Here is a 26,160-nt window from a genome sequence, read left to right on the forward strand (position 1 = left end):
CCAATAACAACAACAAACCCCCCTGTGAAATAGGAGCTCCTCTGGGGCACTGTTTATCCAGCATTCACAGACCCCTCCAAGTGTCCCAATTTTCCAGGGACAATCCTGGATTTACAGAAGCTGTCCCGGTTTCTGATTCAGTCCCGGAATGTCCTGCGTTTTCCTTAGGACGTCTCCCGTGACGCGTGTCCTTCATACACCCTTCAGACATTTTTGGCATCCCCCTTTCCCCATCTCCCCTAGTGCATGCTCACATCTGAACTCAAGAGCGCCCTCGACACACCTTGGAATGAGGATAGCACATCTTAGAACGGCTTTATCGTCTCTCTCTGGCACATTCTGTTCCCGCTCAATAGCTGCCTTTGTAACCGATTCCTTCCTACATCTGCTAAATGTTTCCTTGCATTTTGTAATCTGTGTGTGTGTGTGTGTGTGTGTGTGTGTGCACGTGTGTGTGTGTGTGTTTAGCTTGTGCGGCCAACACAATCTGCCTAGCGGGTCATGATGTATGCACCCTACTGCCTCTTCTGCAAAGCCCTCACTCTCTGGACCTCTTGACAGCAGCCTTGCAGAGAAAGCCAAACACAGCTTATCAACCAAATATGGGGGCCAGTAGTGGACTCTATAAACAGCCTCGTTTTGCCACCTGCCTGGGAACGCAAAAAAACCAGGAGGTTGCATATCAAGCAAAGTATAGAAACAAAAATATACCCTCCAACATTTATCCGATATAAATAGGGATGTCCCCTTCAATCATAATAATTTTATTATTTATACCCCACCCATCTCACTGGGATGCCCCAGCCACTCTGAGTGGCTTCTAACATATAATACAAAGAAATTAATACAAAGAAATTTCAGAAATAGACTGGAAAGAGAAGTGGCTGAATTGCAACTAATCACCAAACTTAAAACCATGGAGAAACCTGGTTTGAACAAAGACATTGGATTCTTATCTCATTATACATAACAAAGCTATCTTTAGCCATCTCACCCCTTGCCTTTCCCTGCAAGACTAATTGCAGCCGTTTTAGAGTCGTCAACAGGTTTTCCACACTTATCAGCCTATCACCCATTCCCACCACCCTTCTGAGTAATACCCCTCCCCACTCCCCCACTATATATAAGGATCTGGTGACTTCTGTTTCAGTGTATCTGAAGAAGTGTGCATGCACACGAAAGCTCATACCAGGAACAAACTCAGTTGGTCTCTAAGGTGCTACTAGAAAGAATTTTCGATTTTGTTCTAACATATATTAAAACATAAGAAAACTTGGAACTTAAAGCAAAACAAAACCTTCCCTATACAGGGCTGTCTTCAGATGTCTTCTAAAGGTTGTATAGTTATATGTTTGGCTCGGGGGTCGCATCACTCCATACCCTGCAACGTTTCTCCGGTCAAAATAGGGATGCCCTAAGAAAAAGTGGGATGTTCTGGGATCAAATCAGAAACTGGGACGGCTTCTGTAAATCTGGGACTGTCCTTGGAAGATAGCGACACTTGGAGGGGCCTGTGAATGCTGAATAATGGTCTGGTATCCAACTAGCTTTTACTCAGAGTAGATCCATTGAAATTAAGGCACCTAAGTTAGTCGTATTCATTTATTCCAACAAGTCTAACACGAGAGGATGCCATCTTGACCTTTGACACAAACAGCAAACTCTCTGTGGACCTGACTTCACATTACCTCTTGACTCTCATCTTCCGTTCACACAGTCAGGGTATGCGTGTGTCTGTCATATGGTTGTGTTGTGAACTCGGTCCCCCTCCTTTGGCCCTGCTCATGTTGACAGAAGCCTGACATGCAGAAATGTAGCAGGAAAAACCTTGTCCTCTCTAGTGGTGATAAAGCCTTGTGGAAACTTTATTTGCTTACAATATTTATTTGACTGCCCTTCCTCAAAAGATTCCAGGGCGGCGCACGAAGAAGTGCGAATGAAATCTGCACAATGATAACGAAAGGGCAAGGAGGCAACTTTTAAAATACCTCCCAAATCTAAAAAAAGAATAAAACACCATTAAAAAACAAAAATACCTCCATTAGCAAGCTAAAAAGGCTACTCTTTTTCACCTGTCCACTCCTACATATACTGCTGGTGTCAGAGGCTGTGTACACACCATACGTTTAAAGCACCCCCCCTAAAAAAATATTGGGAACTGTAGTTTACCCCAATGGTGCTATAGTTCCCAGCACCCTTAACAAACTACAGTGGCTTGGATTCTTTGTGGGGAGGGGAATGTGTTTAAAGTCACTGGAGGGGGGAACAGTTAAGGTCACTGCGCTGGACCATAAAAATACAAAATCTGCACAGTATTAGGTAAATATCTTTATTAGGGCAACTCTAACCAAAAAGGGCTCATTCACACTTCCCTTTTGCTGCAGTTTCTAGGCACGGGTCTGCGATTTGTAGGGATGTTGCTGTTTATTTGTCCCTGGGGAAACCTAATGTTTACTGCTGAATCGGAACAAAGTATCGTTCCACAACCTGATTGACGCTTGTCGTCCGATTCAGCAGTAAACAGAGGGATTTCCTGGGGAAAGCAATGGGACCAAGAAAAATTGCTTGGATCTGTGCCTATAAATCAGAGACCTGTGCCTAGCAATTGCAGCAGGAGCAGAAGTGTGGATAAGGCCTTACGTAGTGTGCACTATTTTGAATTCCCCAGAACTCTTTTAAATAGCTAGATCAGGGATGGCGGTCCTCTGCTCTCCCAAATGCTGTTGGACTCCAAATCCCCCCATGGGGAGGGGGGGGGGCAACTGGCAACCTTCAGTCTCCCCCCTGCCACCTCCTAACTCAACTTCTCCCCTCCCCGTCCAGCTGCTTCCTTTGTTTTGAAATGAATACGCTGCATGCTTTTGTTTCCTTTGAAATAGGCCTCTGAGACTGGAATCAACGTTTACCAGCCCCAGACCTTGCAGGCAGGAACATGGCAGAACTGGTCTGGCCAGGGGCCAGGGAAACACCCAGGGATCTGTCACAGCCAGCTGCAACTGGGGACACAGCCAAGGAACCTACAGCTGCCAGCATGGGGCTCTGCAGTAGGCTATCGGGCGCAGGCTCAAGATGAGAAACTGAGGCACACCATGGCAAGGGACGTAGCCAAAGTCATGCAGAGGCACAACCTAGGACAGCCTTCCTTCAGCTGGTGTCCTCCAGAACTAAAAATCCCGTCAGCCCCAGCAAGCAGAAGGAAGGCACAGAGTGGGGTTGGTGAGGCTTGAGGCCTGGAGAGAGCAGCAGGGGCCACACAGAGAGACTTGGAGGGCCACACTCATGTCCCAGGCTGAGGTTCCCCCCTTGCTTAAAAACGGATGCATTTCTTGAAATTGTTCTATTTATGTGTTTTCCTACTTTGTCTAAATAGGACACGGCTTGCTGATCAGAAAGTTGGCGGTTCGAATTCCCGCGACGGGTGAGCTCCCATTGCTCGGTCCCAGCTCCTGCCCACCTAGCAGTTCAAAAGCACGTCAAAGTGCAAGTACTGGTAGATAAATACCAGTAGGTACTGCTCTGACGGGAAGGTAAACGGCATTTCGGTGTGCTGCTCTGGTTCGCCAGAAGTGGCTTTTTCATGCTGGCCACATGACCCGGTAGCTGTATGCTGGCTCCCTCGGCCATTAACGCGAAATGAGCGCCGCAACCCCAGGGGTTCCTTTACCTTTACCTTACTTTATGTAAACAACTCTGTGAGGGCAGTGCACCATGAAAGGCAGAGGATAGATCCTTGAATTGATTAATAGAATTGTAGTGTTGGAAGGGACCCCGAGGGTCATCCAGTCCAACCCTCTGCAACGCAGGAATCTTGGCTAAAGCATCCATGACAGACGGCCATGCAACCTGTGGTTAAAAACTCTCCAAGGAAGGAGAATCCGTTCCCGAGGGAATCCGTTCCACTGTCAAACTGCTCTTACTGTGAGAAACATCTTCCTGATGTTTAGCTGGAATCTCCTTTCTTGTAACTTGAAGCCATTGGTTCAAGTCCTGTCCATCAGAGCAGGAGAAAAAAAAAGCTTGCTCCCTTCTCCATGTGGCAGCGCTTGAGATATTTGAAGACGGCTGACATGTCTCCTCTCTGTCTCCTCTTTCCCAGGCTAAACATACCCAACTCCCTCAACCGTTCCTCATAAGGCTTGGTTTCCAGACCCTTGATCATCTTGGTTGCCCTCCTCTGCACACCTTCCAGCTTGTTGGAACAAAACACCGTATTTTTCGCCCCATAGGGCACACCGGACCATAGGGCGCACCTCGTTTTTAGAGGAGGAAACAAGAAAACAAATATTTTTCTGGTTTTCCTCCTCTAAAAGCCCTGTTTTTTTGAGGATCAGCTAAAAGTTTTGCAGGTTTTTTGCAAAGGGAAAAGGCCTGGGTTTTTTTGAGGATCAGCTAAAAGTTTTGCAGCTTTTTTTGCAAAGGGAGAAGCCCTGGTTTTTTGAGGATCAGCTAAAAGTTTTGCAGCTTTTTTTTTGCAAAGGGAGAAAAGCAAAGAGGAAAAGCCCCGTTTTTATGGGGTTCAACTCACATTTCTGCAGCTTCTAAAGGAAAGGGAGCCTTTTCTACAGTTTCCAGACAGATAATCTAATCAGCCAGTCACATGTTGCTGGGGAAACAAACAACCTCCCTCTGCAGCACATTCAACAACGGAGGCCTGGGCAAGAGGGCGGGGCTGAAAGGGAGCCGGGGACTCTCTCCCGATCTCTTGCTGCTCAGCGGGGTCCTTTCAACACCCTCCTTTCTCTTTGTAAAATAAAAAGCACGATCTGGTTTTGGCCCCTGGGCAATTCAGCTCCAGGGACCACCATTCGCTCCATAAGATGCACAGATATTTCCCCTTACATTTTAGGAGGAAAAAAGTTATGGAGCAAAAAATACGGTAAATGCACACCAAAAGAGAGTGGGGAAAGCCCACACACTCCAGTGGGGCAGGATTAGCCTGAGCAGCTGAGCATCCTTGCCCTCATTCCTGACCGCCCCCCCCCCGGGATGGTCTTACCTCGGCACACGCGCTGCTTAGCACCAGAAAGGATCCCTGGCGTGTCGATAAGGCTGATGCTCTCCAGAACCTGGTTTGGCAAGTGGGCGCACATGAATCTATGGGGCAAGAAAGAGAGAAGGCCAGAGGCCAAGGTGAGGGGCTTGTGTAGACAAGAAAGGAGGCTTAGAGAGATTTCCTGACTTACAGAGATCCCCCTCCCCCCAAAAAAGAAATGTTAATGATCTTAATCATATCAATTATCTAAATCAGTGGATCCCAATTGGTGGTCTGCGGACCCCTGGTGGGGGTCCACGTAACCCACCAAGGGGGCCCGTGGCACGTAACCGTCAACTGTCCAGAATATTCCATTTTTGGGTCACATGACTTGCACATGAATGCGGACCAGAAAACATGTGCCCCAGTTTTGCGCTGGGATATTTTAGAGGGTAGGGTGCCACCATGCACACAACAAAAAACTACCACAGAGATAATCAACATTTTCAAAAGTAATAATAATAATTAATAATATATTACTTATATCCCACCCAACTGGCCAGCTTCCAAAAGGGTATTAAAAACACGATAAAACATCAAACATTAAAAATTTCCCGAAACAGGGTTGCCTTCAGATGTCTTGTAAAAGTCAGATAGTTGTTTATTTCCTTGACATCTGGTGGGAGGGTGTTCCACAGGTTGGGCGCCACCACTGAGAAGGCCCTCTGCCTGGTTCCCTGTAACCTCACATCTCGCAGTGAGGGAACCGCCAAAAGGCCCTCAACGCTGGACCTCAGTGTCTGGGCTGGACAATGGGGGTGGAGATGCTCCTTCAGGTATACTGGGCCGAGGCTGTTTAGGGCTTTAAAATTCAGCACCAACCCGGAAACATACTGGGAGCCAATGTAGGTCTTTCAGAACCGGAGTTATATGGTCTCGGCAGGGGTCTATGGCTTGGCTTTTGAAAAACAGGGGGTCCGCATTGCAAACTGGGAACCGTTGATCTAAATGAACAAAAAGATAACTAAATGTTTGCTCAGTTGGCACATGTGACCCTCATAAATGCCTGCAAGTCTCGCATGCCTGCTGAGCGTTTGGGCACAATTAGCTAAAAAAATTTGTTGTTTAAGTAATTTATGCTTTTAGAGGTAGAAAAAAACTCTAAGCCAGGAAAACACAAGGGAAAGCTCAGTGGCAGAACAACAAAAGTCTCAGGTTTAATCCCTGTCAGCATCCCCTGGTAAGGCTGGGGAGACCCCTAGTCTGAAATCCTGGAGGGCCATGCCAGTTGGGGTTCATCCAACCTTATCTTTTGCCCTGCACTAACTAGGCACAAGTCCGTGCTTTGAAGTTCCATGTCTAAGAGCTCCCCACCCCCTTTGCCCCAGTGCTTTCCCCCCAAAACCCCCAAAACCATGAATCGAACAGCAATTTGAATTTTCTGCGGATTGGAGTACACTCCGATTCAGCAATAAGGAGCAGTTTTTCACAGGGAAAGTTCTGTGGCAAAAACAAAAACCCAAATGCTTGGATGTGGCCCTTTAAACAGACGCTCTTAAGTGCCCATATTTTCCAGGAACAGCCCCAGATTTACAGAAGCAGTCCCGATTTCTGATTTAATCCCAGAATGTCCCGCTTTTCCTTAGGGCATCCCTATTTTCATTGGAGAAATGTTGGAGGGTATGGAATTATGTGACCCCTGAGCCAAGGAGGTAAGTCGCTATACTTAGAAGACACCTGAAGGCAGCCCTGTATAGGGAAGTTGGTTAATGTTTTATTATGTTTTTTCATATATTGGAAGCTTCCCAGAATGGCTGGGGCAATGCAGTCAGATGGGTGGGGTATAAATAATGAAATTATTATTATTATGGAATAGGTCATCCCTATTTTCATCAGAGAAATGTCTGGACTAGACATTTGGTGCAGACCAGGGTTTCCCAAACTTGGGCTTCCAGCTGTTTTTGGACTACAACTCCCATCACCCTCGAGCACTGGTCCTGCTAACTAGGGATGATGGGAGTTGTAGTCCAAAAACAGCTAGAGGCCCAAGTTTGGGAAACTCTGGCGTAGGCAATACAGAGCTACCGGTAAATGAACAAGTGGCTTGACTTGGAAAAGCCTATGTTCCTTCTGCTTTTCCAGTGAGCCCACCTTGGAGGATCAACAAGAAGGAACGAAGAAGTCGAGTTATGAATGTTAAATATATACCAATTTGAATGAACAAGCGAGTGTGCCCTTCCCTCAGGGTTTTCCCCGGCCTGTTTGTTCTTTTTTCTTCTGCTCCGGGCTCCTAAAAATGTTGCCACCCCTCCCCTCGCTCCTCGTACGCCAAGAAGCAATAAGAGCAGTGCTCTGAGGAGCCAAGAACCAAGGGAGCAGCTCTTGTTTTCTCCTCTTCAGCGCTTGTCACTTTTAAAAACTCCCCCCCCCCCGTTTCCAGTTGTGCTCATGACCCAACAGCTGATGGAGATCACAAGGATCTCAGTTGTGCTGTGAACACTTCCCTGGAGCGTTGGGGCTGCCCCAGCCCAAAGCCTGCCAAACTGCCGCTACTAACTAACTCTGTGCCTCCTCCTCTTCCTCCTCTTTCCATATCTGTATACGGAATTTTGGCACCCCGGGAGCTTGCCTGGTTTGCTCCTGCGGTTTTGGCTCTCCCCGCTGGTTCCATCCATTCAAACTTGCCCTCCCTGGTTAACCCACGCTAGCATAAGCAACAAAGGGCTGCAGCTGTTGGTGGGTATCGGGAAGCTTTGATGAAAGCACCAAGACCTGTGAAAGAAGATGTCTGATATGATATGATATAAGAAGTAATATGTTATGTTATAAAGTTGTATTATTAATTATTGTGAAGTAATATTTGGAATAGATCCGATATAAAATAAGAAGTGATAGATTATTTTGGAGTAAAAATAAGATTATAAGAAGCTTGTTTAGCTTAGATTTATTAATGATTTAATTTCAGTGATGAGGAGTTACCAAAGTAAATTTGATTTGGAACCAAAGGAGAGGAAAACGGGGGAAGTCGCTAAGTAGTGACGTGAACAAGAAAAGTTTTTTTTGTGTGAAACAAGAATAAGAATTGTTGGTGTATTTTGTTTTGTTGTGTTTTGATGGTGGGGTTTGTGTTTGTTGTGTTGTGTAGGCGTATGTGTTATATTGTTCTTTTTATTGAAAAACCAATAAATTCTTTATAAAAAAAAAAAAGCACCAAGACCTGATGTGTTAGAGCAGTGGGAGGACGGTAGCACAGTGGCAGAGCACCTCTTGCACCCAGAAAATCCCAGGTTCAATCCCTGTCATGGGTGTCGCGGGGGGGGGGGTGGCGGCAAGGGGGCAGCGACCTCCTCAAGTAAATAAACAAAAGTACGTAACTAAAAGTAGAAATTGTAGAAAGATTTTGACAGGTTTTTTCCTGAGCACTTAGGGGTCAAAAGAAAGTGATTTAAAACAACTGTTGTTGAGATATTTTATTCTGAATCTGCTAGACAGAGACAAGGAAGAGGATCGTGACTGGTGGGCATCCTGCCCGCCCCCAGCATAAATCCACACACACACACACACACGCAGAGAGAGAGAGAGAGAGAGAGAGAGAGAGAGAGAGAGAGAGAGAGAAACAAAAATCCTGGTTCTGCCCATGATCCCTGTTGTCTCCTGGTAGGGTGCTAGGAGAAGCTCCTGCCTGAAATAGAGGTTGGATGGCCATCTGTCATGGGTGCTTTAGCTGAGATTCCTGCATTGCAGGGGGTTGGACTGGATGACCCTCAGGACCCCAACTCTACAATTTTATGATGCTATGAAACTGTGTAGGGAGTGTAGACGACTCAGCCTGGCCTGACTCGGTATAACAAACCTCTCAGTATTACAACCCTCGCAGATCAATCAACTAAAATTTTGGTTGATTAATCTAACGTTCTCCCCTGAAGCACAAACACAGAGTGTTTTCCTGCGGTGTGACTCAGCTGCATCACTGTTTGATACAAATTAACTTCTATACTGAATTTGCCGGGCATTTTCATGGTGTTTTTCTACATTCTACACCACTTCAGCGTTTTCATAAGCAACTTGTAAATTCATGCAATAAATAACCTGAAAGAAATGTTGAAACAACCAAAATTTGCAGGCCTGTTTTAAAGGGGGGGGGATATATTCACCCATTTGTGCCCTCTGCAAAAAGGTGTTTCTAGAAGTAACCAAGCCTGATGCCAGTGGAACTTGCTGCCAAGCAGGAGAAGGGGGCAGGGGAAACGTGGGTTAGTTCTTGATTTGCACCTTCCCAAATCAGTAGGTGACCCAAAACACTAAAAAAAATGTGCAAATTTTGAAGAGTAATTGTGTTTCAGTTTGTCTATTGGTTCGGAAAGTGAGGTTTAGCTGAGTTCCCATTAAAATGAGATATGGAAAAAGAATTTTCCCTCCCCCATCCCCACCTCTGAGAGAACAGGGGTGGGACAAGGAAGAACTGAGACAATCTGACTGCGTTCAGCGCCTGGGGAGGAGTTCATGTTTACAAACCCCTGGATGGAGGAAGGTGTGCAGCTCAACCAGTATAAACAAGGATGCTAAAAGTAGAACCTGCCGGAAAATACCCAGGGACATCCAATTCCACAGTTTCCCACTGTCCTGGGCCAAAGTACAGCCAACAGAAGTTTTAAAGAAGTCTGTGCTGTTTGTTAGGAATAACCCCCCCCCCCCACACGTACATACAAAAAATGAGGAAACAGTCTGAATCTTTTAAACCTACATAACAGGCAGAAAATCAACAGGTGGAGCTGGGAGCTGCAGCAGTGGAAAACCAGTGGATTTCTGCCTGTACTGCCACTAATAAAAGGCCCAGCGCCTCTGTTGGTAACAATGAGCTCAACTCTAGCATTCCTCAGAACACCCTCCGAAATCCTGCTGATTAAGATTGGGATGTTTATTTTTGGTCCCGAGCTCTTGCGGAAGCCAGGTGACTTGCACCAGAACACAAGAACAAAAAATGGGACATTCTGGGATCCAGTTAGAAGCTGTGCTGGCTTTTGTCATTCTGGGGTGTCTCACTCAAAACAGGACAAAACAAAATAAAAAATAAAAAAATTCCTTCCAGTAGCACCTCAGAGACCAACTAAGTTTGTTCTTGGTATGAGCTTTCGTGTGGACACTGGAAGGAATTTTTTATTTTTTATTTTGTTTTGACAATGGCAGACCAACTTGGCTACCTGTAACTCAAAACAGGACAGTTGATGAGTATGCCCCAGTCAGGGGCGTAGCAAGGTGGGGGGCTGCCCCGGGTTCCATAATGGAGGGGGTGACAAATTATCAAGGAACATTTAGGGGGGGATTTGGAAAAAAAATGGAATTTTAAAAAAAAATTTAAAATGCCTGCTCCGAAGGTCTTATCTTACTATATTAGGGATTATATAGCTATATATGAAATTTCATGCATATCGGTTAATATCTTGACCCTCCTCCACCAAAATAGCTGTTCACTTGGCTGTTTTCCTATGTCATGAAGGCTGAAATTTCAATTCAGAGAACACTTTACTGTTCCCAACTCTAACCCTGTGGAAAGCCATCTAATTAGACTTTAATTTGATTTTGAGACTTTTTTAGGAGGTAATTTAATTATTGTTTGATATTACCAATGTTATGTATCTGATGTTAGCCACCCTCAGCCCTACTTTGGCCAGGGAGGGTGGGATATAAATAAAAGTTTTTATTATTATTACTTGTTATTATTCCTTTGTAAGAAAATATGAAATAACGTAAAACCATTTTTGCGGGGGGGGGGGGGATCAATGGCGGGGTTGACAAGAAATTTTCCGCACCGGGTACCACCTGACCTTCCCATGCCTGGGGGGGGGGGAACAATTTTTTTTTGCCCCCGGGTACCAATTTACCTTGCTACGCCCCTGGCCCCAGTTATAGAATTGTAGAGTTGGAAGGGGCTCTAAGGATCATCTAGTCCAACCCCGCTTTGTAGCTGAAAAAGACAAAAGGTTGTGGCATCCTAGTGCAAGCCCATGGGCTGCTCTGTGTAGCTAAAAGTCAAGACTTTCTTTGCTCTTTCTCTTCAACGTGCATACCCTAATAAGGCCCAGTGTTTCTCCATTTCCCCCTGGCACTCATCTGCTGGGAACAGCTCCCATCTGTCCCAAAAGCCAACACATCTGGAGGGCTGATTTATTTCCAGGCTGTTGGGACATGGGGTGTTGTGGGGACAACCTGGCACAAAGAATCGCGCTTTGTTCCAGAGAGCTGGGCTTGCGTCCCCACTCCCCACCCCTGAAAGACCTCCAGCCTCTCTTTTTCTCCCTCTCTTTCTTTCTCTTCATCCCTGCAAAGAGCTGGGCTGGGAGGAAACAGGTGCCTTTTGTATTCCCTGCACCCTGATTCTCTGAAACAGCTGGGCAGCATCTGGAATGATACCCAAAAGGGCTGGAGGGGAACGTCACAAGTCCCAGGCCCAGCTCGAGAAGGGGAAGTAGAGGCTAGTGGAGGACCCATAAAATGGGGGACCCATTGGGTTCAGTTCACATTCAAAGTCAACCCTACCTAATTTTTTGCTTTCCCAAACAATATGCAAGCTGAAACAGCCATCTTTTGAAATCGCGGCACTCAATTTTTGCAAAGCAGTTGCAAACGTGTACACTAACTATTATGCTAGGGTAAAGAGAACATCTTAGTGAAAATAATGTGCATTGTGTTAGGCAAAACTGCTTTGCAAAAAAATGTGAATAACGGGCAAAATTGCACATGTGTGAATTAGGAGATATTTGCACAAATGCTGAATTGTTAGGAGCACTATTTAGAATAAAACACAACCTGTTGTTGAAAAGTGGAGCTGAGCTTAATATTGGAAAACTAGAAATTGAGAAACGCCAAAATTCCTAGTGGTTACAGTGGGGTTCTGAAGCTGAAATCCTGGATATAATTAAGGCTGCTTTCTTATTTTGGAGGGAATTTGCTTGAGGGCCTCTGCTCAATGGAAAGGGGGCGAATTCAATACACACCTGGCATCTAGGAATGGATCTGGATCTAAAAGGCATGAGGGATATCTCCTCTCCCTCTCCCAGTTTAGAAGCATAGGAAGCTGCCAAGTATTGTCTTATTTTACCAAATACCAAATGCAGCATGAACTGAAAATACCCATCAGGTCTCCTATACAGAAATGCTGGGCTGATGGAACTGCAATTGCCAGCTTGGATAGCTCAGTTGGTTAGAGTGTGCTGCTGATAATGCCAAGGTTGCAGGTTCGACCCCCCCCCAGGGACAGCTGTGTGTTCCTTCATTGCAGGGATTGAACTAGATAATCCTCAGGGTCCCTTCCAGCTCTACAATTCTATGATTCCATGAAGTCCAGTGACATCTGAAGAGCCACAGACACACACACACCCCACCCAGTAACAAGGAGGACACATAGCAGTGAATGTAGTTTGGGCTCCACCTAGTCCAGTGATGGGGAACTTATGGCCCTCCAGAGATTGCCTTGACTAGAACTCCCATCATCCCTGACCACTGGCCATTCTGGCTGGGAATGATGGGAGTTGGAATCCAGCAATGCCTGGAGGGCTGCAGGCTCCCCGTGCCCGCATTATACTCTGGCAAACCTTTTTCCTCATCCCTCTAGACCAGTGTTTTTCAACCTTTTTTGGACAAAGGCACACTTGTTTCATGAAAAAAATCATGAGGCACACCACCATTAGAAAATGTTAAAAAAAATAACTCTGTGCCTATATTGACTATATATAAAGTAATTCTCTTGAATAGGAATCAAATAAACAAATTTTTCCCACGGCACACCAGGCAACATCTCGCGGCACACTAGTGTGCCGCGGAACAGTGGTTGAAAAACACTGCTCTAGACCAGTTTTTCCCAAACTTGGCCCTCCAGCTGTTTCTGGACTACAATTCCCATCATCCCTGACCACTGGTCCTGCTCACTAGGGATGATGGGAGTTGTAGACCAAAAACACCTGGAGACCCAAATCTGGGAAACACTGCTCTAGGCCACTGGTTGCCCATGGGCGGGTCATGAGGGAATTGCTAGTGGGCGAACTGAGGTTGAGTTGCACACTAAGTGGCACAGCCAACATTTTCTTCTTGTCGCCCTGCATTTTTTTAAAGAGAAGGAGAAAAGCAGGTATAAGTCGATCAGATGCAAAGAAAGGCATCCTCTTTTAGGGCTGGGGAGAAATCAAACTTTTGTTTGCATTTCAACGAGAAGCATTTTTTGAACCGACAAGCTATCTGAAGCAGAGTTATCATTTGAAATCTGTGATTTGCTTCTCCAGCCAAACAGCGCACTCGAAAGGGTACATAAAAAGGCACATGAATGAGCTTTACAAAAAATGCATCATTTTAAGGGGGAAATTGCATATATTAGCAGAAATTTGCACTAAAACGCTGGCAAACCTTCTAGATGATATTTTTTAGAATTAAAACCCGCAAATAGCAGGGGGGATGTGGAGAACTGAATTTCAGACAGTCAAATTCAGCTTCTCTCAGTTTTTATTCCCCCCCCCCCCAAGTTGAACCACATATGCCATCCTGAGCTCGCTGGAGAAAAAGTGGGGCATATATATGTAAATCAGAGGGAGGTGTTGCATCAGATCAACACCGAGAGGGAAAATGGTCATATATGGTAAATCATAATAATGTAATCCAGTGTCATGTTGCATGTTCAAGTTAATAAAGTTGGGTCCTGAGACTGAAAGGGGTGAAGAGCACCGCCGTACAACACAAACACACTTCTCTAAGCTTAGCCTTGACAAAGAATGCACTCAAAGGCCAGAAAATACGGGGAGGGGTAGTTCTGGGGAACTCACCGGTTGAGAAAGGTGTTCCCAAAAGGGTTGAGTTTCCGGAAGGGCTTTTTGGGGTCCACGATGAGAGCGTTGCCCGGAATGATGCCCTCCGTTTCGCCATGCATGACGGCAATGAAAGAGTCCGTGGTGGGCTCGGGCCCAATGCGGCTCCCGGGGATGTCCTGCTCCAGCAGGTATTTGATGAAGGTGGTCTTGCCGGTAGAATACTGTCCCACCACCAGCACCATGGGCTTATTGTCGAAGTCGGCATCTTCCAGGGACGGGGAATGGAAGTCGTGGAACCGGTAGTACTCTTCCACGGGGAGCAGCTTCCTCTTGTAGAGGTCCTTCAGGCCCTCGGTGACCGTACGGATCACTTCGGGGTTCTTCTTCTCATTCTTCTTCATCCAGCTGAACATCTTGGCAGCCTGGTGAGAATGGCACAGAGCCCGGTCCCTTGGAAGTGGACTGTAAATCGAAGAAGCTGGAGGTGCGGTGGAAGAGGAGGGGACTTTTGTTGGAGATGGAAGTCTTCACAGACAGCCTGCAGACCTTTCAAGAACGAGATCAGGATTGACAGAAGTAGGCAAGGCCCCCAAACCTGACCAAAAGGCTGTTGGAATCTAGCACCCAAAGAGAATCCAGTGAGCTAATGGGTCTCTAATCTTTCAGGGAGCTGAGATGAAACCGAGATTCTATGGGAGGCGTCTGTAGTTCTTCTATATCAGACTTTGGTGGGCTGGTCCAGAACTTCGAATTCAAGATATCCCAAGCAAAAGCACCTCGGACAAGAGATCTTCTGGGGGATATTCTTCCAGCTCTAAACTTACTGATCACCCGAGCTTTAGGTATAAAAGCACCACATGCACTTTGCCGCTGGATATAAAGACTCCGGATCAGAAATAAATACTCCTATGTGTGAATCGCTGTGTTTCTTCTGCCTTTCGAAGTGAAGACGTCACTTTCTTTTCCAAAATGCAGTCAGAGAGGCTTTAAGCCAGCACACAGCGGTGCAGGCAAGGGTGGAGTGAGGGAGACACACACAGACACGAATGCCAGTTTCAGATGGAAAATCCCTTTTGGTTGTTTGGGAGGGTTGTTTAAAAAAAAAAAGTTGGTTTTCCTTCCCCACTTCTGGGGTCCTAAGAAGCTTCTGAAGAGGACTCCCACTTGGAGGAAGGCGCTGGCTGTCGGGACAAGCAGCTGCCAAGAAACAGGGTGCAGAATACATTAGCATAAATTATTCCGGAAGGGAGGGTGATGCCTGGGATGTCCAAGAACTTGAGAACAAGTAAAGCGCAAAAAAGAAAAAAAGATACACACATTCCCAGCTCCTCTCCAAAGTTGCAAAAATGCAGGCTTGGCAAATGACGGCCTCTGATGCCACCGTGTGGTATAGGAAGGAAGGAAGGAAGGGCGAGCCCAAAAGAAAGGTGGAGGAACAAGATGGGATATATCACAGGCTGGCAGAGTTGGAAGGGGACCCCAAGCGTCATTTAGTTCAACCCCTTGCAATGCAGGAATCTTTCACCCAACGTGGGGCTCGAACCCACAAGCCTGAGATTAAGAGCCTCATGCTCTACAGACTAAGCTGTGCCTCAGGTCCATTGAAGGATGTCCCAGGGTAGGATACTGATAGACTGTGAGCTCCTGTGAGGAGACCACATGCTTACGGAGCATTCATCCTGATTTGCTTGCACAAGGCTGATGTGGAGGTTAGACAATGTCCAATCTTTCTCATTGCAACTGCTTTATTAAAAGCAGCTGGCTTCCCCCCCCCCCCTGGCAGATCCCTTTGTAAGTTACTCAGAGTGTAAAGCAGCCCACACTCTATGATTCTGTCTCTCAGATCTCAGAAGAGCATACTGGTCTTAGAATAGCTCTGATCCTCACTTCCAGTAGCATGAATTTCAAGCATCTTTGTAGGCATTTCGCCGAAGAAAATAGGGACATTGTTTGAGCTCGCCGCACACATAGACATCTTAAACACATCTACATCACCTTGGGCCAATTACAACCTCTCAGCCTAAGCTACCTCACAGGATTGTTGTAAAGAAAAAAATTAAAGTGCGAAGGAAGGGATCATCTACAACACCTTCAACAGACGAATGCAATGAAATAAAAATTTAGCTGTAACCTGCCCTGAGTCCCTGTCAGGGAAAAATTGTGAGATATAATAATGATAACACTGGGGAACAATTTTTTTTTTTCATTTTCTATTGCATGAGATTTTTCAACTGTTCTTATATGTTCTTTCAATGCTGATTTCAAATCTGAAGTCGGTTTTGCTCTGTAAGCTCTAGTTTTTTTTGCAATTCATGTTTTTCAATTTTCAACATAATCTTCGTTTTTCACAATGCAAGAATTCAATATTTTATTAACCACATAGCCAAAGTAGTACAATATGAGTATAAATGTAAGTGACTTATATAGCATTGCAACTGACATGTATAGCATTGAAAACGACATGTATATCTATGTACAGTTGGAGGTATGAAAAAAAATTCACTTAGGATACACATATCTATAAGCTGTTGTTATTCAGGTAAGAATTTGTGCTTGCAGCTCTTGCGTTTGTGGACTTGCACAGGGGATTCTTGTTTGATGATCCAACAGTAGTAATTTAGGTCCATAAATTACCATATAGCACAGGAGTCAGCAAACTTTTTCAGAACTTGTGGGGGGCCAGACTATATTTTGAAAAAAATAATAATGAACGAATTCCTGTGCCCCACAAATAACCCAGAGATGCATTTTAAATTAAAGGACACATTCTACTCATGTAAAAACATGCTGATTCCCGGACCGTCCGTGGGCCGGATTGAGAAGGCGATTGGGCCAGATCCAGTCCCCGGGCTTTAGTTTGCCTACCCATCATATATTCAACACAAAAAACAGCGACAATTTCATGCACACGAAAGCTCATACCAAGAACAAACTCAGTTGGTCTCTAAGGTGCTACTGGAAAGAATTTTTTATTTTATTTTGTTTTGACTATGGCAGACCAACACGGCTACCCACCTGTAATTGGTCCTTCAAGGAAGTGCAATCCCTCTCAGAACAGGATGTATACTGAATTCACAGACAGGTGAACCACCCACCCACAGAAGTTGCATTATGAAGACTCATCAAATTTACTGGCCCCCATTCAGTGCATCCAGACACCTGTCCAACACCTTCATGGTCTCTCCTGAGTCCGATGGAATGGATAGTGCTGAGTGTCATCAGCATACTGATGACATCATCCTCCAAATCCCTAGATGAGAGCTCCCAACACTCTCATATAGATGTTAAATAACACAGGAGACAGAATGGACTCTTGCAGGACCCCACAGCCCCAAAATCATGGAGCCAAGCAGCAATATCCTAGTAGTATTTTCTTGCAGTGACCCTGCAGGTAGGAGTAGAAGCACTGTTGTAGAGTGCCCCCACCTCCTACCTCTGAGTCACTCCAGAAGAAGACCTTGGTCAACAATGTGAAAAACCACTGAGACAGCAAGAAGAACCAACAGAGTTGCTTTCCCCTTATCAAGGTAGGTCATCAATCAGGCTGACTAAAGCCAGAAATGGGTCTGAAACCAAACTGGAATGGATCTAGATAATCACCTTTCTCCAGAAAGAGATGCAGTTGGCTGGCCATCGAGGAAAGAAATAAGAGAGAACGAACAGACGTTTCCCCAAACCTCTGGATCTCTTTAGGAAGGGGGACACCACCGCTTGTTTCAAAGCAGTGGGCAGAACTCTCTCCTGTAGTGAGGCACTGACCACTGCCTGGACCCATCCAATCAATCCCCTCCTACTAGTTTTATAGCCATGTTGGGCAGGTATCTAGAGGGCACATTGCTGGCCTCAGCACAATAAGCATCCTCTCCACATCCTTGGGTTGCAGTACCTGAAATTGATTCCACAAGGTATAATTCACTGATGCTCCAGAGACTTTCAATAAACCTGAAACAATTGCAGCATCAAGTTCAGCATGGGTTCAGGTGATTTTGTCTTTTGTCCTTAAAAGTGATTCACATCAGGATATTGACTGGCCCATTGTCAATGATACCACATGGGTCTGCCGCAGATGGTTTACCACTCTAAGCAATTCTGCTGGGCGATTCATATTCTCTCTTTCTCTCTCTCTCTCTCTCTCTCTCTCTCTCTCTCTCTGCTTTGGAGTTTCATTCTTGCACCAAGTCTTTCTAGGGATAGGTGACTCACTCACATCATTCACACAATGAAGTCAACAAAACATGTCTTTTCCTTAGAAGCAATGCAGAATTGATTAGGTAAGTGCCAGCTTTTTAGCTGTAAGATTTCATGAGAAATCCTTGCTCCTTTTAATATGAGCAAGAAAATCATGCACCTGTTTCAAGTGAATCCAAGTGAATGGAGAATCTCCTAATGCAGAGTGAAATTCTTGTTCAGTTACAGGTCCATCATTAATATAAAAAAGTTAATGTAATAATAATAGCAGCAGCAGCATAAACCAGATACCAAAAGGAGTCCAAACATTTAGGTATACCGTACAGTATATTAAAAGCTCTTCTTGATGCCACTATGGGTGAGCCTTCCAGGAAAAAGGGTTCAGTAACTGGGGTGGTGGCACCAACAGATTAGTCCTCCTCTGTTGTGGTCAACCCCTTCCCTCAGTTGGCAAGGACACCTGGAGGAAGGCCTTCACAAAAGTCATGGACAGTTTGGTTTGGGGGAAAACATTTCTACAGGTTCTCACTTCCCAAGCCATGTAAAGCCTTCAAGGTAAACACCAGCTCTGAATTGTACTTGGGAACAGGACATAAGGCAATGAAGTTCTTAAACATGGGGGCAACAGTTTCTCAATGCACGGTGCCAGTTAGCAGCAATCTAGCTGCTGTATTCTGTACTGACAGAAGTTACCAAATAGTCTTCTTCAAAAGGTAGCTCCATAAACAGCACATTACAGCTTGAGTAAGGTTTCATCTGCTCAGAGATGCTGTATTTGTAAAGTAGATCTGGTCTACTTTAATATTTAACTTATTTTATCTTTTATTGTTATGCTGCTATTATTCTGCCTTTTAATCTTTCATTGATTTACTTAAGGTTTATATTAACACTTTTCAGGCAATCCTCAGAGTAGCTTACATAAAAAACTCTTGTGTCAATAAAATGTATCTTTATGTATCATTCTTTAATAATAACAATAGTATCTCAGAGTTCAAAGCATTTCTTTATTGTCTTGGTTCCTCCTTAAAAAGGTTGGCTGATATTTGTGTTTCTATTTATTCCAATTATTCATTAAATTTCTATCCCACCATTCCCCCCAAAGGCCCTAGGGTGAAAAACAACAAAGCTGCAAAACTATAAAAATAAAAATATTTAAAACATCGATATAACAGCTAAAACATGTTAAATATACTAAGAACTGGGTAAAACAGAATCCTGGCTCAAGATGCTACTTTACTTACTTACTGGTGCGAAAGGGTGATGTATGAACCAAACTTCTTCTCAAGTAAACCTATAATTCTATAATCCATTTAAATATATTCAGGGCTATATGTTTGAAGATGGAAACCAGAGTGAGCGAAAGTGGGGAAAACATATCTTGGGAATACTTGATTTGATGTGAGGCAGTTGATTTGTTGTGGGCTGGAATATTATGCTGTTTGCTTTCACCTCAAAGTGCAAGTAGATAAGTAGGTACCGCTCCGGCGGGAAGGTAAACGGTGTTTCTGTGCGCTGCTCTGGTTCGCCAGAAGCGACTTTGTCATGCCGGCCACATGACCCAGAAGCTGTACACCAGCTCCCTTGGCCAGTAACGCAAGATGAGCGCCACAACCCCAGAGTCGGACACGACTGGACCTAATGGTCAGGGGTCCCTTTACCTTATGCCCAACTTGTATTTTTGTAAATACACTGGTATCCAAATATTACCAACTGCTATCAGTCTCTAGTGATTTATCCTTCCTGTTGGAGCTGAACCCAGAAAAGCATCGTCCCTGAAATTTATTGTCATTTGGAGTGCGGAACCTATAACACTAATGTGTGAAACCAAAAAACTACAGGAACCGAAAAAAGAAAGAATGTGGAGGATGTCCCACATTCTATTTTGCACTATACTTAATAAAGATATGCCAATCCAACCAACATGGGTTTTGTTGTTTCATTCCCCTTGATATTTTAAATTTAGTAGTTAATTTTTCTATCAGCACCAATTGCCAGACTTTTTAATAGCATGTGGCCAATGTCACAACCTATATACCATACTTTTCCGCGTATAAGACTAGGTTTTTTTGTTTTTTGTTACTTTAAAATAAGGTTAAAAATCTGGGGGGGGAGGTCTTATACACGGATACTGCATATGCCCATTTTCTAAATTTGGGGTCCCCAAAAGTAAGGGGTGTCTTATACATGGAAAAAACCCGGTAAATTTCAAATAAATTTCAGTATCCAGTTATTACAAGCCATGCTGCTAATAAAAGCTGGCCAATAAGGTGCTTAAAATGCAGGGGCATACTGTCCCCTATGTAAAGTTTAAATAAAGCCTCTGTATATATTTTCTTTCACAATGAACTCATTTAGTTAACAGAGTCTATGTGGGGTGTGAATCATCTCTCCACAGCAGTGCTTTAAGCATGGCGTGGTCAGATGCCTCCTTGGACCTCTCTCTGCCATTTCCACCCTAGACACCAGACTGGAGGAAATCAGTATAAAACATATTCTTGTTTGAACAGCATGCCTAGGAGAGAAAACAATGTGTGATTATGCTCTCCATGCTGTAGGTGGCACCAAGTGTCCACTAAAGCATGTTCCTCAAAATGTTTAAAAAGTAAAGGTAAAGGACCCCCGACAGTTAAGTCCAGTTGCGAGCGACTCTGGGCTTGCGGCATTTGTCCGCAGACAGCTTCTGGGTCATGTGGCCAGCATGACTAAGCTGCTTCTGGCGAAACCAGAGCAGCGCATGGAAATGCCGTTTACCTTCCCGCCGGAGCGGTACCTATTTATCTACTTGCACTTGACGTGCTTTTGAACTCCTAGGTGGGCAGGAGCAGGGACCGAACAACGGGAGCTCACCCCGTCGGGGGGTTTCAAACCGCCAACCTTCTGATCGGGAAGCTCTAGGCTCAGTGGTTTAGACCACAGCGCCACCCACGTCCCTTAACATCATTCAAAAAAGTGCCCCAACCACACAAACGTAAACTGTTTCAAATCAGTACCCACACCCACCTTATTTGCCTCATATCAGATGGCAGCAATCTTAGCAAAGAGACTGTATATATCCCAGAACTGTGCTTTCTGAATCAAAACCAAAAACAAACAATAGATTTTAAACTTTAATACCCACCCCACCCCACCCCCCAAAAAATTAGGCCATTGGGCAATAACTCAATTGGGACCATCAAAAATATTGCAAAATGATGGGCAAGATTTTGAGTTCTGCAGAACTCTTCATCAGGCTTGATGATACACAAAGCAGGGTTGGAAGGGACCAGACCCACTCTGCCCTGCCCCCAGAAACAACTAGGCTGGATGTTGAACTCTTGAGGTCTGTAGACTCAATCTGAAGATGGAGATTGCAGATTAGATCAGGTAGCAGTTTATACCTGGCATAAAAGCAACAATGGCTGACCCCCCTTAAGCCTTACTGTTACCCAGATCTGTCTCATGTATTAAGCCAGGTTTGGGGAAGCTGTGCCCCCCCCCCAGATGCTGTTAGACTCCCAACCCCCAAGAGTCTACAGACAGCACAATTAATGGTCAAGTATGATGGGAGCTGTCATCCAACAACAGGGCCACAGGCACCTCATCCCTGCCTTAAATGAAACACATCTCCTTTAGGCAGAAAGCAGTTGTAAAGAGAACAGATGTCTACATCACCAAAGCTGGTAATTAGATTTAGGTGGTGTATAGAGGGTGAAACAGTCAATTGCAGCCAAATTGTATAGTGTTACCTAGTGATTGTTAGCTAAAAAACACAGCCCATCTTACATGGGATCCAGTTCAGAACAGGGATGCAGAACCTGTGGCCCTCCAGATGTTGTACCACAACTTCCATCACCCCATACTATTTTGGTATTCAATAAATAATAATAGAGACACAGATACTGGTCAGTCTCACAGGTGTGTTTCTAAGGAAGAACCAAGGCAATAAATGAAGTGCTTTGAACACTGAAACGCTACTGTTGTTATGAAATAAGTAGATAATTATCAGACTCCCTTACGGGGTTATTTGCAGGATGAGTCAAGAAAAATGCGTAATAGCTTGCCTGAGCCACAGCTGCCTCATCTGGCTCCTTCCTCTCTGCTCCTGGAGACCAACAAGACCTGTGATGAAGTGAGTGAGTAGTATGCAGCTGGGGGGGGGGCAACTGACCACCCAAGTGCGAGCAAATGTGGGAGTGAGGTGGGATGAAAGACAGAGGGAACAGCGACAGTGACCTAACTAGAATTAGAATTTCATAGGAAGGAGTTGTTTGTTCCTATACTTTATATGCCACCCTTCACTGCAAGTATTTCCAGGGTGGATTACAGCAAAAAAGTGGGGAAGGAAGGAGCTGTCCATCATCTCCCAGTGGTCCAGCTGGGGCGTTAACCCCCTCTTGCACTGACCCCACAGGACTACTCAAGAACCATCTTGCACTAGTGGTGGGGAGATGCAGCTGTCCACAATTTTTTTTATTCTCTTGGAGCTTGGTTCAATGGCTTTATTACATAATTTTAATTGATACTTGTCAGAGTGGTTGTCAGGAACAGTTCAGCAATAACTCACAGTGTCAGGGAAACTAACTCTTTATTCAAAGAAACCAAACAGCTAAGGAGGCCATGCCCAGTGAGCACAGCAACTCTTCCTGGTAAATCTTGCCACAATGAGGCAGTTGTGAGGGCTGACGATCCCCGCCTTCCCACAGCTCTCTAAGTCTCCTGCTCCCTCAGGTCCTTCCCAAGCAATCTGAGACTCTGACACCTTGTCTGTCTTTGCTCCTCCCTCTTCATAACTCTTCTGGTTTTGGGAGACCAGGGAGGAGGGGAGCTGGTTGCAGCAAATGGGGAGACCCCCTGGCTCCTTCACCAGTCTGACTCATCTCTGCCTCTTGGCCCCTTCTTCTCTCTAGTCTCTGCTTCTGAACTGCTCTCTGCCACAGACTCTTCCTGCTCACTAAATCCTGTTGCCTCTCCAGGTTCCAACACCAACTCCTTCCAGTCTGCTCCCTCTTCTCCCTCTCATTGTCATCCCACCCATCCCCCTCAGCTCTGAGCCTTCTTCCTTTAGGGGTTCACTTGCGAGTTCCCTAACTGGTGCCTCTCACCTCTGCATCCATCCAGTCTTTAAGATTTCTGTGTAAACCACTCCTAGATTTAAGGGCTCCTGAGACAATTTACAAACCTGGTCCTTCAAGGAAGTGTAATCCCTTGCAGAACAGGATGTGTACCTAGTTCCTGGATAGGAGAACCATTCACCCAAATCACTTCCGTCTCATCAGAATTCCGCCTCATTTTACTGGCTCCCATCCAGTTCATCACTGCCTCCTTCTAATGGAATGGAAAGATAAGAGCTGCCTGCCTTCAGCAAACCGTTGACACCACACTCCAAATCCCCAGACAACTGCTCCCAATGGTTTCATATAGATGTTAAATTGCAAGGAGACAGAATGGACCCTTGCGGCACCCCACAGTCCAAAAGCCATGGAGCCAAGCAACAATCACCTAGTACTACTTCCTGGTACTGACTCTGCAGGTAGGAATGAAATCATTGCAGTACAGTACCTTCAGGGTTGCATTCCCTTTGTCTCTCTCCCAAGAGAGGTCAGAGTGACCAAGACTGATTTGCTGCCAGAACCAGGTCTGAAATCAGACTGGGATAGAGCTAGATAATCAACTTCCTACAGGCATACCTGTGGCTGGGCGGCCACTACCCTCTTGATCACCTTGCTGAGGAAAGGAATATTAGAGAGTGGACAGTAGTTCTCAAAAACCTCTGGATGCTGGGAAGACCCTCTTTAGGAGGGGGACACACCACTGTCTCTTCCAAGTGGTAGCTACGGCCTCACTGTGCAAGGATCCTGTTCACACCTGTAATTCCCTGATGCTCCAGGGACTTTCAATAAACCTGAAACCATTGTGGCATCAAGTTTAGCATGGATTCAGGTGATTTTACCCTAAAAGTGATTCACAGGTCTCTCCCAGCTGGCTATTGACTGTCAATGATACCACACCGATCTGGACCAGCAGGTTTACTGTTCTAAACAGCTCTGCTGGGAATTCACACACACACATTATCAGCATTGGAATTTCATTCTTGTGCCAAGTCTTTATGAGTGATATTTGACTCATTATGTCATTAACACTTAGCCAAGGAAACAGACCCTTTCCTTAGAGTAGAACTCATGAAGTAAGTGTCATCTTTTCAGACCTAAGAATTCCTCGGAAAAGACTCATATCCCCACCTCGAGGAAAATGCTAAGGAGGAAGGATTACCAGTTATAAAGGACAAAAACAATGCATTTGTTCCTTTCCCTGGCTGCCAAGATCACTACCTCTAGTGTGGTTAGCTGTGCAATAGCTTGCTCCTTAATTTTAGTATGAGCAAGAAATTCATGAACCTGCTTCCTGTCAATTCAAGTGATGAGTGACTCTCCTAATGCGGGGTGAAATTCCTATTCATTAATAACGCATTAACAAAATGTTAATACGATAATCAACAGCAGCTGTATAAACCAGAGGCCAAAATGAGTACTGTGTTAAAAGTAAAAAGTCCTTCATTCCACACTCCAAAGATGAGAAAGTGTTCAGTAAATGGGATGGCATTCAAATATTAGTACTTCGCCATTGTGGTCAGAGTCAGACCCTTCCCTCAGTTGGTGAGGACACCTGGAGGAAGACCTCCAAAGAGGGTCACAAAACAAGGGCAGTTTAGTATGAGGGGAAGACATTCCTACAAGACAGTTCCCAAGCCATGTAGAGCTTTGAAGGAAAACACCAGCTCTGAACTGCACTTGGGGAAACTGGTGCAGTTCTTGAACAAGGGGGCAACAGTTTATCAGTGCAAGGTGCTAGTTAGCAGCAATCTAGCTGCTGTATTCTGCACTAACAGCAGTTTCCAAACAATCTTCAAAAGGTAGCCCCACAAACAGCACATTAGAGTAGTCAGTTGAGGAAGGTTCTCTCTGCTCAGAGATGCTGTATTTGTAGGTTTGAAGGGGTTGAACATAACCCTGATTTTCTATTCTGTTTTCAAGCAACCAAAATCCAAGTCCCCAAGTCACTTTCTTATGGGCAAATAAAGAAACAAATACCTTGATTTTGCCACAAATAATAGGGTGATTACTGAAAAAGCAGCTTATTTTGCTTGTGTGAAGAAAACCTACACCTTACAAAGATATTACTAATGTTACATGAACTATCCTATGAAATCTTTTTCATTTGTGTGTGATGGTTACTTTTATTAAGGCCTATGGTGACAATAAATTATTGGCTTTTTATGAACTGATAATTGTTTACTTTCTGTGAATCTACAGCCAAGCTAACTTCTAACCAAGCAGGCTGGTGTAATCCGAGTTTCCTTTCATTATGTTGAAAGCCACTGCTCATATTGTGTCACGGTTAGCCACATCCCATTTAATATATAGCCTGTGAGATTCAGAGCCAAGAGTCAGTGTCTGGGGTTATTCATGCTCCACTAAATCTGTGGCAAGCCTCCAGCTGAAGGATCCAAACAAGTCCATGCTCGTGTTGTTGCTTTTTCCAGGTAAGGTGCATTCTTTTTTTAAGGCAAAAAAGAAGAAGAGAGGGTGGGATTAACTTACTTATCTAGAGATGATTTATGCACCTGCATAAATGTTATGGATCAGGGAATGCAGCACAGTCCCAAGCCACAATAATTCCTATGTTGTCTAGCTTGGCTTTAGCCTCATGGATCTTCAGACCATATCCAAGGATTTTTATCCAGCATGACAACATTGTCTGTGGCTAATGGGAGTTGTACTTCAAAGCATCTGGAAGGATGCTGATTAGGAAAGGCTGATCTGGGTGCTGCATTACCAGGGTGCAACTTGTTCCCAACTGCACCTCACCCACTGACCACAGGGGACAGTCAGGATCATAAATGCCGAAGAGATAATAGAATCATAGAATTGTAGAGTTGGAAGGGACCTTGAGGATCATCTAGTCCAACCCCCTGAAACAGCAGGAATATGTAGCTGTCCCGTACAGCGATCAAGCCTGCAAGCTTGGCACCATGCTCTTACCCACTGAGCTATACAGATATAATGCTTCAGTATCCTGGCTTTAACCAGCACCTTTAACTGAGCCTGGAGATGAATGGGGAGACATCTAGGTATGGTGGGAATTGCCAGCATCCCAGCCTGATTTAAGCATTATGGCCCACCACCAATTACCCTTCCGTTAAGCTAGTGTCATGCCCTAAAATGTATT

At 44.9% G+C, this 26,160-nt stretch overlaps 1 protein-coding gene across 1 annotated transcript in view; it reads right to left on the reverse strand.

Moving 5' to 3' along the window:
• The window catches only part of EHD2 (EH domain containing 2), a 37,828-nt gene extending 22,784 nt beyond the window's left edge, over nt 1–15,044 (reverse strand). Inside the window, exons 1-2 of the mRNA XM_033158416.1 lie at nt 13,783–15,044; nt 4,997–5,094 (exon numbers count right to left, since the gene is read on the reverse strand). Of these exons, the coding sequence (XP_033014307.1) occupies nt 4,997–5,094; nt 13,783–14,180 (496 nt within the window). The 5' untranslated portion in view covers nt 14,181–15,044. The remainder of the gene's footprint in view (nt 1–4,996; nt 5,095–13,782) is intronic.
• Between the last annotated feature and the right edge of the window lie 11,116 nt (nt 15,045–26,160).

The sequence above is a fragment of the Lacerta agilis genome, chromosome 8 (assembly GCF_009819535.1).
Source record: "Lacerta agilis isolate rLacAgi1 chromosome 8, rLacAgi1.pri, whole genome shotgun sequence".
Taxonomy (NCBI): Eukaryota; Metazoa; Chordata; class Lepidosauria; order Squamata; family Lacertidae; genus Lacerta; species Lacerta agilis.